Genomic DNA, 16,327 nt, shown 5'->3' on the forward strand with positions numbered 1-16,327 from the left:
ACCTGGTATTAGTCTGGCTACAAAATTCCAATGAAACTTGGCTCTTGGTTGGAGGTGGTTTCAACTTAAGAGTGTCTTTTTAAAAATTGTCTGCATTTAACAAAAATGTTATCAAGACACTGAAAAGAGGAAATGTATGCATTACGGGTAGTAAACCATGGAATCCACTATGGTAGCCCTCCAAAAACTAAAAACAGAACTGTCATGTGACCCAGATATCCCATCCAGTGGGATATCACAGACCTGCACGTCCATATTTATTGCTGCACTGTTCACAGTAGCCAGGAAGTGGAACCAACCAGCCTAGATGTCCATCAACAAATGAACAGAAAAAGGAAAGGTAGTGCAGTACATGATGAAATTTTCTTCAACTGTAAAAAATAAAAGACATTTTCAGGGACCAAAGATCCTTAATTAAGCAAAATATGCCTCACTCAGAAAGTCTGATATCTCATATTTTCTTCTACTATGCAGAAACTAGATGTGTGTGTGTGTTTGTGTGTGTGTGTGTGTGTGTGTGTGTGTGTGTGTGTGTGTGTGTGTGTGTGCGCGTTTCTGTATGTGTGTGATAAAAGCAGAAAAGGGTCTGTGAGAAGAGAAAAAAGTTTAAAGAGACGGAGAGAGAGGAACAATAGAGGATAATAGAATATGCATGTGTAACTATGATACATACCTACACATTATATACATTACACATTATAGTTTATATGTATCATACACATATACATGTATATGTGTGTGTGTGTGAAACTGTTGTGTAGCTATTTCCTCTGAATTGAAACATTACCTATTGATTACCTATTGGTGAGAGGAGGGACACTCAGAAGACTCAAGAAGCTGTAGAGAGTTTGCCAGGATCAGGAAGCTTATGAACATTATAAGATTCATGAGAACCCTCCCAACATTGTGAAAGCAGCAAACAGCTACTGGGAAGGAAAAGTTCTCTTTGGTAGAGCTGCCTGCAACGTAGGCACGGGGCTCTCAGGATGCACCTTTTGTGAATCATCTCTCATGCTTAGGGTGGGCTTTTTGCTAATACAGTTACCTTTGAATTGCCCATACTCCTTTTCAGTAACTCCGAAAGCTCCATATTTTTTAGTTCAACTTGGGTAGAATTGTTTCTTTGGCCTGTCACCAGTGCCTATCTGTAAAGAATAGACCTTTGTTCATAATTAAGAAAGCTAACTTTGTTTTAATTTATCATGTCAGTGGCGTCACTCCATAACCACGCTCTGGGTGCTTTGGAGCCTGTACCAAGGTGACCCATTAGAAGCTTGTGGCAGAGGAGACCTGTTCACTTCAGGGTGGCTGGAAAGCAAAGGAACCCCCATGCCCATTCCAAGGGCATGCCTAGATGACCTAACTTCCTTTTCTACTAAGCCCTACCTGGGGGACAGATGACCACCTCCTCCCTATAGCTCCACAGCAGATGACCAAGACGTTAGCAAGTGGGTCTTTGGGCCACATCTAAGATGTAGACTATGACATGCCCTTACCCAGAGAGTAGCACTGTGGACACACACAGCAATGAAGTGAGGGCCTGCACAGCCAGCATGAAGGTGTAACCCTGACTTTCACCATCAATCTTCCTACAGATGATACTTTTTCTCTCCATTCTTACAACTCAGGAGGCACTTAACCCTTAGAAACACTGAGCTAGGACAGTCATCGTTGTTTTGTTTTGTTTGTTTGTTTGTTTGTTTGTTTTCTGAATCCATCTTGTTCTCCTCTTGCTATCCTCTTGTTGGCCCAGCACACTTGTCAGCCGAGGTTACCATAACAAAACTCTGTAAGCTCAATTTTCTTTTTTTTTTTTAAGATTTATTTATTTATTATTATGTATACAGGGCTCTGCCTGCATGTACATCTGCAGGCAGAGGAGGACATCAGATCACATTATAGATGGTTGTGAGCCACCATGTGGTTGCTGGGAATTGAACTCATGACCTCTGGAAGAGCAATCAGTGCTCTTAACCGCTGATCCATCTCTCTTGCCCAAGCTCAATTTTCTTAACAAATATATTTTTTATGACTTTATTAACCGAGAGTACCTCACTTATAACCTGACTAACCTAAACAATCGGAAAAAAAGATTAAAGGATACAATAATGGGGCTGGAGAGATGGCTCAGCGGTTAAGAGCATGGACTGCTATTCCAGAGGTCCTGAGTTCAATTCCCAGCAACCACATGGTGGCTCACAATCATCTATAATGTGATCTGATGCATACTGTATACATAATAAATAAATCTTTTTTTTAAAAAAAAGAATACAATAATGAAACCATAAGGATATCAGTTCTGAGGAACAATTAATTCTCCTGGTGTAATTAGCAGGATTTCTTCTACTGGAACCTGGAGCAACCAGAACCTGGAACCTCAGCCAGAGCCCAGAGCTCCGAAGCCTTCCCTCGAGAAGCCTTCCCTCGAGCGGTTCTCTCTAGGAGCAAGCTGAAGTGCAGAGATGAACAGCTAAAACTATCCCAAGTCTTCAAAGGCCCCGCCTCTTGTTTTTGGCTCACATTTATACCTCCTCTCAGAATTTGTTCAAGAATGTTTTTCAGCTCCATAAAAACCAATCTCCCCCACATGGTGGTTCAGCTTCTGAGGGGATAAACATCACGTGCTCTCTCACAAGTCTTTTCTCATTCCCCACTTTTGATCTAAACAGAAAACATTTTTATCTCTCCTTCATTTCCCCCTTGCTATTAAATAAAGTAAGCTATAAACAACAAAACTCTGCAGACAGAGTGGCTCAAACAACAGAAATTTATTTTTCACATCTCAGGAAGCCAAAAGTCCAAACTGTTGTCATGTTTGATTTCCCTGGGGGGAGGGGTCTCTCCTTGGCTGGTTGACAGCTGCCTTCCTGATGTCCTCTTTTCCCCATGTGTGAGCACACCCTTGGTGTAGCTTCCTCGTCTTTTAAGTCATATGGAATTAAGAGCCTGCCCTTCTAGCCTCATTGAACCTTAATCACATCTTTAATGCACTATGTCCAGAAACACTCACTTAGGGGCTAGGGCTTCAGTTAGAATTCAGTTAGAATGTTAGAATTCAGTCCAAAAGAGGCACCCCATGTTTTCTTTCTTCCAGCTCCTACCTGCTTCATTGTCATCATTCTCAGACAGGAATGTTATAAAACCAACCCTGTTTTGTAAACATCTCCTAAAGGATTAGATCCATCCATTTAAGTTGGGTTTGGGCCTTCAGACCATTGAGAGCCTTTAGTCTACACAGACGCAAAATCAGGAAGAGAAACACCATTTTCCTGTTCCAAGGTCTCCTAACCTTTCTCACTGACAGTTTACTAAGATACTGAATATCTCCCAGAGTCTGGGCCTCTGTTTTGGGGAGGGGGGGGTCCTTTAAAACCCTAACACCTATGCCCAGTGGTCTGTCAGGGTTCCTTGTGTGGCACTTCCAGGGGAACTGAGCATGACCCCCACACTCGGACCACCCTGTTAACCAATGCCCTCCATCAGAGGCTGGTGTCGACCAGCTGCCCAGGCTGACAAAGCACCTGCTTTCTTTTGTCTATGGCATTAAGGACTTTTTTTCTGGGGCCCAGCTGCATGTGGATATTCTGAAGGTCCTCATCAGAGCAAAGCAGCAGAGCTTCTAGATCAATCTGCTCTCTCATGAAAACGGGAAGGAATTCCTCCAGGTGCTGAGACCGCAAGAACACTTCTAGTGGAGTGGCGTCGGCTGCATCTTCCTCCCATTCTACTTCTTCCTCGTCCCAAGGAAGATGACGCGCAGTGCTGCTCACCTCTGTCTCCTCCTCCTCCTCTTCCTCCTCCTCCTCCTCCTCATCAACTGCTGCTGCTCCTTGTCTTTGGAAAAACTCACTGGGCATTTTAAGCCCCAACTGCCTCTTGCTGTCTGAGATGTCCTCAAGATCCAATACTCTGTTCCTTCTAAAAACAATGCTTCCTAGACCCGGTCGGTTGAGAATAGATTCATGTTGTACATCACTGGCCTCCTCTGCAGAGAAATGGAGCTTCTCTTTGAAGTCCTCGGGAAATGAGCCCTCGTCCTCCTCTCTGAATACTTCCATCACCGGCCTCTGCCCATTTCTGCCATCCTTCCCCACCTGCTCTGCTGTGTCTTTGTTCTTCTTAAATTTTATCTTGAAGGTATCTTTAATGCCTTTAGACAGTGACCCAAATCCACCAGCAGAAGCGTTTGAAAGGGATGACCTGGAGAAGGTACCACGGGAAGAAGAAATAGTCCCAGAGTCCTCCTTACTATAGGTGCGCGCCATCTTGTCTTGATGCCTCTCTTGAAGTCGCTCACACTCTTTCATCTGTCTCCTGGCATTCTTCAGAGCCTGCTCTTTCAGTCTTGTGACCTTCCTGGGGTTCATGGTGTTCTGCACGGTGGCAGCCTTATCCAGGAGAGCAACACATTCTTTCTGCTCCCTGCCGGCAGCAGCATCCAGTGGAGACTTCAAGTCATTATCCAGGGCAAAGATGTTGGCACCAAAGTTGACTAGGAATGAGATGCAGTGGGCGTGACCGTTGGAGGCTGCATAATGCAGAGGAGTGTTTCCCCAGATGTCACACTTATCAGGGTCTCCACTAGAGAAGGAAATACAAAAGTGCATGGTAAGTTAATTTTTTTTCACTAAACATAAGTTCTATAAAGAAAAACAAAAACAACCAGCAAACACATATTTATCCTGATTTGACATTGACGTATGATGGCTGCTGAGTTTAGCTGTGTCACAGCCAGATACCAGATGGCCAGGAGTAGAAACAGCCATTCCCACCCTATGCCTCCCTTTTAGAAGCAAGAAAAGCTTCCCAAAAAAACCTTTCTAACAGAGTCATTTTCATATCACATTGGCCAGAGTTGGACCACATGACTAACTAAGAGAAAGGAAATATATTATTGTGCCTGATTCTAGTTGCGCTTGATTAGAAGTTTTCCTGAGGCCAAGAATAATATCATCCAATGACATACTGATAAAGCTTTTTTTTCTTTTTTTCTTTTGTTTTTTGTTTGTTTGTTTGTTTGTTTTTGTTTTTTCGAGGCAGGGTTTCTCTGTGTAGCTTTGGCTGTCCTGGACTCGCTTTGTAGACCAGGCTGGCCTCGAACTCACAGAGATCCACCTGCCTCTGCCTCTGCCTCCTGAGTGCTGGGATTAAATGCATTCGCCACCACACCTGGCCCCATACTAGTAAAGTTTTAACAATGGGCTCATTCGTAGGAAAAAAAAATCAAAGGCCTAATTTATAGCTTTACAATGGTATAAATCTACCCATCTTGAACATTTTCCTGTTACCACATCACCTCACGGGATGCAGAGATTGGAAGACACATGCATTAATAGGCTATTTTATCTCCACCATAACATTATCATGGACGTGTATAACTTCAGAACATACACACATAACAGTGAACCAACTGTGAAGTGATGAATTTCAAGCGCTATATCGTAATGAATTTTGTCCAATTATAAGTTGATAGGATTTCAATAGTTTCTTTGTGTAATAGGCTTTCAATTGTCCCGACAACTTACCACTATTCTCTGAGAACTTAAAGAGAGCTGACTCTAGCCAACACTTCAGCCCTGATGAGAGTCAAATGTGGAAAACAAAAGAAAAATCAGCCAGGGAAAAAAGGGGGCTTCTATCTCCTGTGAGGCCTTGAGATGCAAGTATAGATCCTACTAAAGGACAGGAGGGAGATTAGTTGAAAAACCTCTCAGCACTGCTGGTGGGAAGGCTGAAACAAAACCAGAAAAGATCCACACCCTTGCAAAGGACGATGGTGTACTAATTCTGCTTTGAGTAGTTTTTTGTTTTTGTTTTTGTTTTTGTTTTTGTTTTTGTTTTTGTTTTTGACCCAAATGTACAGTCAGCAGCAGCTGATGCAGCAGATTACCTATGATTTTACCAAGCTGCAGAATTTGGAGCCCACCCCAAACTTGCTGAATCAGAACCTACGGCTTGATAAGACCGTCAGGTGATTCACAGGCTCCCTATGCTAACGTGGCACAACCAGGATTCTATAATTTGATGACTCAGACTTGGTCTCCTCCCTGTCAACCTGGGTTGTTTCAGTTATGAACCAATCATCATCATAGGAGTAAAGTAAGACTTTTGAGGGTGCAATTGTTTTACATGATGATGACAGGCAGCATGCTTTCATTTTTCTTTTTGTAGTGCCTCATAGGTGCCTTCCAAATGTTCTACCATGGAGCCTTACCCCCAGCCCAACAGGCAGCATCCCTGGGATCAGGCCTGTCCTGTGTTTAACCATCTGTGTCTAATAAAGGTCTTACATGAATGTGACCCAGCCTGTCCACTTAACCAGGCACAAGTCTTCTATCTTAACTATTTATTGAGAATAATAATAATAATAATGCCTCTAATAGGTTGTTGTGTGACTTTTAAACACATATATAACATAGAACAGTGCTTGGTGAACTACACATATTCTATATACATTATCGTCATTTCTCTATATTCATATTCATCTTTTCTCATAACCATTTGGTAAATTTCTACCACTAAAACACTCCTGGGGTTTTTAATTTTTAAAACATTTTCCAAAATTAAATTAAATGTGTTTATTTTCTGTCTGTACATGTTTGGATATGAGTGTGCCACAGTGTGCCTATGGAGGTCAGAGGACAATTTGCATTAGTCAGTTCTTTCCTTTCACCATGCGGGACCCAGGGATCAATCTCAAGACATCAGACTTAGTGGAAAATGCCATTACCCACTGAGCCATCTTACCAGTCATCCATCCATCCATATATCTATCCATCTATCCATCTATCTATCTATCTATTTATTATTTGTTTATTTTTGAGGCAGCATCTTACTATGTATCTCAAACAGGCTGGCACTCACCATGTGGTCCAAGCTGGCCTCGAACTTGTGGTGAGCCTCTTACAGCAGCTTACTGAGCAGCAGGGTTACAGGTGTAAACCACTACACCAGCTTGGTTCATAGTTAAGTATTTACAGTGTCATTTTATTTATCAAGTAGCTATTCTGTATTTACCCAGTTAGTTAATTTTCCCGAGGGAAAGACTGCATTTTTTCTCCTTTTTTCGTCTATAGCCATCTTTAGCCAAAAGCTCAAAATCAGACCAGAGAAGACACAGAACTGACAAAAACGTAGTTTGTTTTCTCAACAAAGACTAAGAAAAGCTCAGGCACCTAGAAACTGCAGTAGCGGTGCAGCCCTGCCTATGCCCTAACCAGGCAGAAACAGTATTACCACATCCATGTTTCAAATCGAGATTGACATCCATAATTTCATGGAATTTTTTAAAATGTTGGCTCACTCTTAAAAGAAAAGCACAGTGAAGTCCAAGAAAAGCCCATTGTGGACTATATCCTGCCACAAGTTGGCCACCTGTTTCACACAGAGAACAGCACGGGCAAAGACAACGGCAAATATCACATGGCGTATTTGAAGAACCCAGAGTGTACATCAGTGTGACCAGATAGCATGGGTTATGGGTAAGGAATGGGAAAAGGAAGGAAAGAAAATGAAATTGAATCTAAGGAAAGCAAATGTTAAATAATGCCGCTCTGTCAGGCAGCCTTTGCTAAGAGGGCTCTAGCCAGAAATCCCAATTTAGTTATTTTGGATCAAAGGACACCCTTCCTCCCAGCCTTGGCACAATCGAATCTTTGGGAACACAGTTCTTTATCTCCAAACACGTGATTTCACTCTTTATTTACTTAACTGAATACCGTTTTAAAAGGACCCTTAAGTACCCTTAGACATCAAAGGGGGCCTGAAAAACAGCCAAGATGTGACTATGACATAAACAAAAACCATGCTGATGAAATTTGCTGAATTATCCTTGGATTGCATAAGCTAATGAAGGAATTTCTGGGTGGGGTGAGCTGTAGTGAGAAGGAAGAGGGCATTAGGTGTTAAGAGTCTGGGTTAGATCCATAGATTTCTGGCAGAATGGAGTGAATTTTCTCATCTCAGTGGGTCTTCAGTGATGCTTTTAAGATGTGAGGAAGAAAGCCTGAGATGGGGCAGAGGCGGGGCTCTTTTAGAGAAAATTTCAAATGCAGAATTCCAAGTTTACAAATGAAACTGTCAAGAAAATGATCCATGCATTCCCCTGGTGCATCTACACCCTAATGGCAACTTTCCAATTGATATAAAATGGTTTTTTTTAAATTATTGTCAAGTTTCATGAAGTCTTTCTAGATCTAACTCTACTCTTCCCCTTCCTCTCTGTGTCAGTAATGAGTCTATGTAACTAAGGCTGGCTTTCAACTCAGAATCCCCTGGCCTCAGTCTCCTGATTTCTGGGGTTACAGGCATACACCATCATGCCTGACTCACGTTTCTCTTTGTGTGTGTGTGTGTGTGTGTGTGTGTGTGTGTGTGCGTGTGCGCGCGCGCGATGCTCCAGGACATATGCATAGAAGACAAAGGTTAACACTGTTGTCTTCTGCAATTGCTTCTCCATTTTGATTATTTTTGAATGAGGGTCTCCCACTAAAACTGGAGCCCCAGAGACCCTCCCTCTCCAGCAATGGGACTCCAATGCATGTTGCTAAACCCAGTTTTCTGGCTCACATTTCCTCCTAGAATCACTGCATAGCCCTGCCCTGCCCTGCCCCCTACAAACCACTTCCCTTTGTCTCATAGGCTGAATTTAATGCCATTGTCCTATGGATTCTTTGGAATAGATTCAACCTAGTGTTGGCATTTTTCTCAAAAGAGAAATTTTGTGAAGCAATTTTAAAATAAGCCACATTTGATTGATTTTTAGTAAGCAATCGTTTGAGCAATAATTTTTAAAGCAGGCGTGTTGTTGTTGCTAAGTGGGTAATTTGCTTAAATTAAACACTCTGGGCATCTGTTCCACTCCAATTTCTTCTTTTGAAGTTGATTTTGAATATGTGTAAAGCTGTTCTCAGAAAACAGTAATTCTATCAAAAATGTTTTTCTACATAAAAAGGAATTATTTGGACTTATAATAATGAAGGAAATGACAATTAAAACCATACAGTGCCGGTGTTTCCTGTCCAACAGGAAAGGATTGAAAAATAACAGTTGTTTGGTTTCAGAGGGCTCATAGGAAAGAACCAAGCTGGGAACAGCATAATCGGGCTCAGACTGCTTGGGAGGATATGCTTTAAAAGACTGACAGCAGTGCACCCCGGAATCCACTGCTCTACTTGGAGGGACTCATCCCAAGGAGATGTGAGGCCTTGGACAGAGCGGAATGAACAAAGGTGTCCTATCAACTCTGTTTATAACAGCCAACCATACACAAGTTAAACCTTCCCTGGCAAAACAACAAATGAGAAGGAATTAAGTGTCATGAATAAGCAACTAATTGAATAAATTACAGAATCAATTTGCCTGCACCAGTGAATGAATGAAGAATATATATATATATATATATTCTTATATATATATAAATATATATATATATATACACATATATATTTCACACAAATATATATTTCAATAATGGAATACTATTTTGCCTTAAAGGATAAGACAATGCTGCATTTGGAAACATGGACGAGCCCAGAGGACATTATGTTCAGTGAAATAAGCTAGGCACAAAAAACCAAATGCCTCACAATTTCATTTAAATGTAGAATCTAAACAATACGGAACCTAGGGAAGTCTCTTGAGTAGATGGTGGTTGGGGGTGGGGAGAGAAGTGTAGTGATTGAGGCTTAAGGATGCAAAGTGTCCATTAAGGGGGCGAAAGTTCAAGCAATGCACTCTACAATGTGATGACTACATGAAAAACAATTACACACTTGAAAATTGTTAAGAGTGTATTTGTAAAATATATCCTCATCAAGGATATGATACCTTATACATATAATTAGCTTGATCCAGTCATTCCATAATGTAGATGTATCTAAAATACCACAGTGTACATCATAAATATACGCCAGACAGGGACTTGCTGTGAAGTCCAGGACAGCATCAGGCTCACAATCTTCCTGACTCAGAGTGCTAGGAATATAGGTGTGTGCCATCATTATGCCTGGCTGTGCAATTTTTATTTGTTAATTTAAAATAAATAAGTACATAATGATGAAAACCTTACAATAGAATATAATGTAGTCATGAAAATGGTATACATATCAACTTTTAGGGACAAAGTGATCATGATAAACTGTTACTTTAGCAGTATACTTAGTAAGATTGCCTTTTTGAGGAAAAAATTGTACTTGCAAATATGGGCAAAAGAAAAAATGGAAGGTATTTATCAGCCAATATTTTGGTATGAATGACTTTGAAATTAGAATTATGTAACAGAGTTTACAGCTGCGCTTAAAATAAATATTATACATGCATAGTTTCAATAATATATATAATATATTATATATGCATATATTTGTATTTACACTTAAAGTATTAACTGTTAAAATATGAATTGTAAACATACTTGTAATATATATCGCAAAGATACCATAAATTTAAAAGCATTGTGAAGGCTGTGGAGATGGTTCAGTGGGTAAATTGCTTGCTGTACAAGCATAAGGCCCTGAGTTCCAATCCCCAGAATTCACATAGAGCCAGATGTGGCAGCTTCTCTATTGCCAGCGCTCCTCTGACAAGATGAGAGGCAGGAACAGGAGTCCATGGAGGCTCATGGACCAGCTAGCCTGTGAGCAGCAAGAGGCTCTCTCTCAAACACTGTGAAACACTGTAAAAATGGAGGACTAACACTCAAGGCTGACCTCTGACCTCCACATGTGCACTGTGGCATGCTGATACCACCCTTCACACAGACAGACAGACAGACAGAGACACACACACACACACACATACACACACACACTCTAAAAATCAACTTTATGAATCAGTGTTAAAGAACTCAAAAAGTGTCATACAGTTACAGATCTATAGCTCAGAAGTGCAATGACTGCTCAGCATTGGACTTTTCATTCCCATCTGGAGGCCTGCCTTCCACTTTGTGAAAGGGATTCCTTATCAATAAAGGGAATCTTTTCTTTCCTTTTTTTTTTTTTATTTGTTTACCCCTTGTTTTGTCTCTTCTACTATGTGAGGACTCCACCTTTCTCTCTCCCAGAGATGGCAGCCATAGGGAGCCATCTTGGAAGCAGTGACTGGGTCTCTCTAGACACTGAACTTCTGGCCAACTTGATCCTGGACTTCCTGGCTGCTCTTAAAACTGTGAGAATAATTCTATCCTCAAGAAGTTACTTCACTTGAGGTATTCTGTTATCATAGCACAAGTGCTTGCCAACTGATTCAAATCTTCAGTTCTGAGAACTTACACTCAAAAAAAGTATGAACAAGGATTTATATAGAAGAATAATCATCACAACACTGCAAACTAGAAAAAAAAAGTTCTGTATCCAACAGGGAGACAACCTAAGAAATCAACTTACTGATTATATAATGCTGATACCCTTGTGAATTACATTGAAAAAGTGTGTGAGATACTTCACTGCTGTAACAAAATAGCTGAGACATTGACTTAAAAGACGAAAGCTTTATCTAGACTTAAATTTTCAGAAGATTCAGTGTAGACTGTGAACATGCCCTTTCTGACATGTCCCCCAACTCAATGAGGTGTCCTTATCTACAATCTGTCTAATCCAAACACAGATGTTGACCCTCCTCTTCCTTTATTTGTCACATCCAATCACTATCTATTCAGCATCCAACTGTCACTCAAATATCCCCGTGTCTACCCATACCAACGGTCACCATGTTAGTTCTGTCCACTTTGAATGTTCCTGGACATTCTCTGTGACCACTGTACAAGCCCAGGGAATAATATTCATGTGCATAACTATATCTGGTGGCTTCCTTTGTAAATACAGGGTGTGGCTTCCTGGTTCTCAGGACAAGATTCAAGTCCTTAACAGAATTCTCAAGGCTCCTAATGGTCTGGTTTCAATGGCTTAGGCCAGTCCCTCTGCAAATCAGATCCAGCCAAACTCGACACCTTCCATCCTTGGAGTGCACAGTGTGTAGGAGAAAGATGCTTCCTTCAGTGCTTGATCAGATCCTTGCCTTTCTAATGCCAGCTTAATATCCTCTTTCCTGGAGCGGCTTTGTCACATCTACCATAAGCCACTTGCCTGTCTTTCCTCTCAAATCTGATTGCCACAACAGGAACCCACACATTCTGTAGATCAGCTCCCTCTGGACAGCACCAAAAGTGAGGGAAAAGAATAAGAGGAGGATGAAAAGGAAGAAAGAGAAAGAGGAAGAAGAGGAAAAGAAGGAAGAAAGGAGGACCTTCCCTCCCCCCACCGTGTGTATGTGTGTGTGTGTGTGTGTGTGTGTGTGTGTGTGTGTGTGTGTGTGTGTATGTGTGTGGTGTTAGCTAGAAAGAAAACTAACAAAGTAAAGATGGACTGAAGACCCTTTTATAGATTAAAAAGCCAGAAATCCCATTCAAAAACCAGAGGCTTACACCAAAACTGAGTGCTCTTGAAAGATAGATTTTAAAGACACAATTGAAAAAGTAAAATAAAAACTTACCCTAACCAAGGTAAATGACTGAACCAAGTGGAACATTGACCGATGATTTTCAGTACATATAGTTACAATACCCACTCCATCTGTCTGGCTGAGTGACTCTCACATGGCTGTTTTCACAGGGAAAGAAACCATACCTAGCTCAGTCTTGTCCCTCTCTAAAACCCAGCCTAGAGAGTCTAGAAAGAGGCAAACCATCTTGATGGACTTCTCTGTCTCTTGCTGCTGCTCTGGAGTCTCAGGCTGACCTGACAGAAGTCACTTACCCTCTGCTGCAGATTATTTCTAGGGCCTCAAGGTTGCCATGGTAGGCTGCCAGGAGAGTGGGTGTCATGCCATCTTCATCGGAGAGATTCAGATCACGCTTGGTGGCCTCCTTCAGAAGTTCCAGGTAGCTGTCACTCGCTGCTTGGTGGTAGCGGGTAGACATTTTCTCTGCCTACCAGAGCTTTGTCAAGTGTCTTTGTCTAGGCAGTGCTGGCAGTAGAGCCTTCCAACAGCACTGGTTAATCAGTGACAGTGTGGATCACCCCAGGCCAAAGCTCACGTCAACCTCGCTCCTTGGAAGGCAGCCAGGAGGGCCTACAGCCCTGGACTTGGACCTTTCCCTTTGGGACCAGCCTTGACAATGGACATTGAGGCCTGTTGTGTCCATCACGAGGGTGATGAAGCAATTTAGTCTTTACTGTGTCCATTAAACAAGTGCCAGATGTGACACTGGTCACCCGGGCACAAGATGCAGGAAAGAATCTCAAAAACTCAGAACTGTTTAAGTTCATAGACAGGGAAAAGATGCGCTATTACTAATGGATTGTGAGACTTCTTTATATATTCTGTATACAAGTCCTCTGTTAACTATTTGGAACAGAATAAAGGGGAAAACAGATCAACATTTATAAGATTGTAGTTGAAACGGAGTTTAGGAGAACATTAGTGGGTTATATAGCACTTAAGTTGCAATTTTTTCTGTAATCAACTTAAAATTAAAAGACTCAAATTCATCAGTTACAAGACTCAACTATGTTTTATATTAATAGACAAAGCTAAGACATAAAATTGCCAGAAGACTAAAAGGAAAAATTATATTAACTAAATACTAGTAAAAAAAAAAAGTTAGTATAGCTAAACTTGTATCAGACAACAATAACAACAACAAAACCTTAAAAGATTATATAATGAGAGGGAATACTAATGAGGGAAAGAAAAAATAATTTAAAATGATGGTTTGAATGAGATGTCTCTCAGACTGCTTGGTCCCTAGTGGAGCCTGTTTGGGAAGGGTTAGAAGGTGTGGCCTCATTGAAGACAGAATGCCACTAGGGTGTGGGCTCCCAGGCTTCAAAGGCCACATGCCATCTGAAGTTAGCCTCCTGCTTATGGTTCAAGATGTGAACTCTCAGCTGGTGCTCCAGTCACCTCTCACTTCTAACCCTCTGGAACTATAAGCCAGAATAAACTCTTTCTTCTGTGAATTGTTTGGGTGATGGTGTTTTATCACAGAAAAAGAAAAGTAACTAAGACACAATAGGAAAGACTGTGGAGCTGGCTCAGCAGGCTTTTGCTGCCACGCCTCGAGATCTGAGTTTGATTCCTGGGACCTACATGATGGAGAGAGCCAACTTCTGCCAGTTGGGCTCTGACCTCCACACAGAGCATGGCATGTGAACACCCATACACAAATAAACAAACAAATGTAACATATGCCTAATAACATAGCCTCCAAATAGAAAAGGAAATTAAGCAGAATTTAAAGAGAAAAAATAAGTATATAACCATAGTGAAATTTCTAATATACTCTAATATGACAATAAATATTAGGGGTGATATAAAAGATTTGAATATAATTACCAAGATTTATCCAATAATTACATATTGGATCCTGTACCCAATAAAATTCTGGATGTTTTTACATGAGCACATACACACACACACAGATAATGTTCTCTGAAGGAGCAAGTAGCAATCTAGGTGCATATATATGTGTGTGTGTGTAAATATATATATATATATATGTATATATATAATATATGTATATATATACATATATATATTCCCTTGTATATTTTTATACCATTTTCATTTAAAAACTACCACTTATCATGTCTCCTTCCTTCACACACTGTATTTTCCACACTGCTAAAAATAAAAGTCTTCACTAGACTGATGTGCACGTGGTCAGTTTATGAAATTGGTGACTGTATATTCCACTTCAGTCTTTTGTTCATGCCAAGTTCATTCCAAGAGAACTTGCCTTTTCCATTGCTTTGTGAACAGCTGCAGAAGCTGTGCAAGCTGCCTGACCTTCCCCCCTTTTGCCATTAAAGTATCTCTCTCTGTGCCTTTCTCTGTCTCTGTCTCTCTGTCTCTCTTTCTCTGCCTCTCTCCTCTCTTCTTAAAACTAAACTTGTTTCTTATAGCCGAATAATACTGCTCTTCAGGCAGCTTGCACAGCTTCCTTGGGCAAACTTCCTTGTGAGTGTCAATCTTCCAAGAGGGTGCTATCAGAAGTTGATGTTAATGATAATGAAGAGGAAAGTGAAGAGGATGCAGATGAGAATGAAGGCAGAGTATGAAGAAGACAGAGTGAGGGCTGTCGAGATGGCTCAGTGGGTAAGGGCGCTTGCTACCAAACCTGATGATCTGAGTTCGATCCCCAGGACCCACATGGTGGAAAGAGACAACTGACTCCCTCAACTTGCCCTCTGACCTCCACAAATATGCCATGATATGTACATGTACACACATACACAATAAGTATTACTAAAGGAAGAAGAGGAGGACAAAGGGGACGAGAAGGAAGAGGAGGAGGAGGAGACGGAGGAGAAAGGGTGAAAAGAGAAAGCAATCAGAGGAGGAAGATGAAAATGGGAAAGTGAGAAGCAGAAGAGACGCTTGGCTTCAGCCATTCTTACAATTTGAAGTGAAACTCGCCTGTGAATGGCAAAACTCATGTTTTAAATGACGAAGAAGCCCCTGGTACCCTTCTGACCTTGAGGCTCCTCCTCGTTCGCGCTCAGAGCTGGGGTGAGGTACCCTGCTGAGTCCCCATGTCCTTGTGGATGAACCTGGAGCATGCCACTACTAACCATGCCACCAGCAAACAGTGTGAGGACAGTGGAGACAGAATGAGAATAGTCCCTTACCAAATATAAAGTATGGTTTTATACATTATAAGCACAGAAGCGGTCGGTGTATTTTCTTATTCCCCAGAGGAAATAACATGAATAAGAAATAGAAATGTTTGAAAGGAAATTAAGAGGACAGAAGTTTAAAAAAAAAAAAAAAGAACATAGACTTGCATATCACACAGACACTAACTCCTTGGGAGGCTTTGCAACAGCAAGCCGCTGTAGATTCTGGGCACATTTGACTGTCCTGATCTTGTGGAAATGTGGTGTGTTCTCCTGCCCCAACAGTGTGCCACGGGGCTCTGGGGTTAGCTGGAGAAGAATATTTCCTATACACACAGTGAAGGGACTTGAGGAAAACGGCAGTGACCTCAGTCACAGCCCTCTTTTCCTTTCCTATTAGAGCCACGCCCCATCACCACACCTTTTTACACTCTAGTAACACCAGAACAGCTCACCTCAGGCAACTGTCCTGCCTGCCAGTGCCTAGTGCCTCCTAGCTGTCACTGCCCTGTGTCTCCTTAACACTCTGGGGAAGTGGCCTGCTATCCAGAACCCACACCACTGACTTATTTTATCTGAAAGCTTTCTCCCCAGACACTAGGTTGAACATCTGCCCATCTGCATCGGACAGAGCAACTACCGACCATGGTCGACTGCCACTGTGCTCACACTTTAGCTGCTGTGCCCAGCGCACCAGCAGTTGCCTGACTGTG

At 41.6% G+C, this 16,327-nt stretch overlaps 1 protein-coding gene across 1 annotated transcript; it reads right to left on the bottom strand.

Annotated features, from left to right (window-relative positions):
* Positions 1-2,749: 2,749 nt before the first annotated feature.
* On the bottom strand, positions 2,750-12,970 carry ANKS4B (ankyrin repeat and sterile alpha motif domain containing 4B). Its single transcript, XM_084767185.1, has 2 exons — positions 12,750-12,970; positions 2,750-4,581 (listed from the first exon to the last, which is right to left on the bottom strand). Exons 1-2 carry the CDS (start codon positions 12,911-12,913, stop codon positions 3,480-3,482), a joined length of 1,266 nt encoding a protein of 421 aa, XP_084623311.1. The 5' UTR covers positions 12,914-12,970; the 3' UTR covers positions 2,750-3,479.
* Between the last annotated feature and the right edge of the window lie 3,357 nt (positions 12,971-16,327).

Source organism: Acomys minous (assembly GCF_964271855.1).
Source record: "Acomys minous genome assembly, chromosome: 2".
NCBI lineage: Eukaryota > Metazoa > Chordata > Mammalia > Rodentia > Muridae > Acomys > Acomys minous.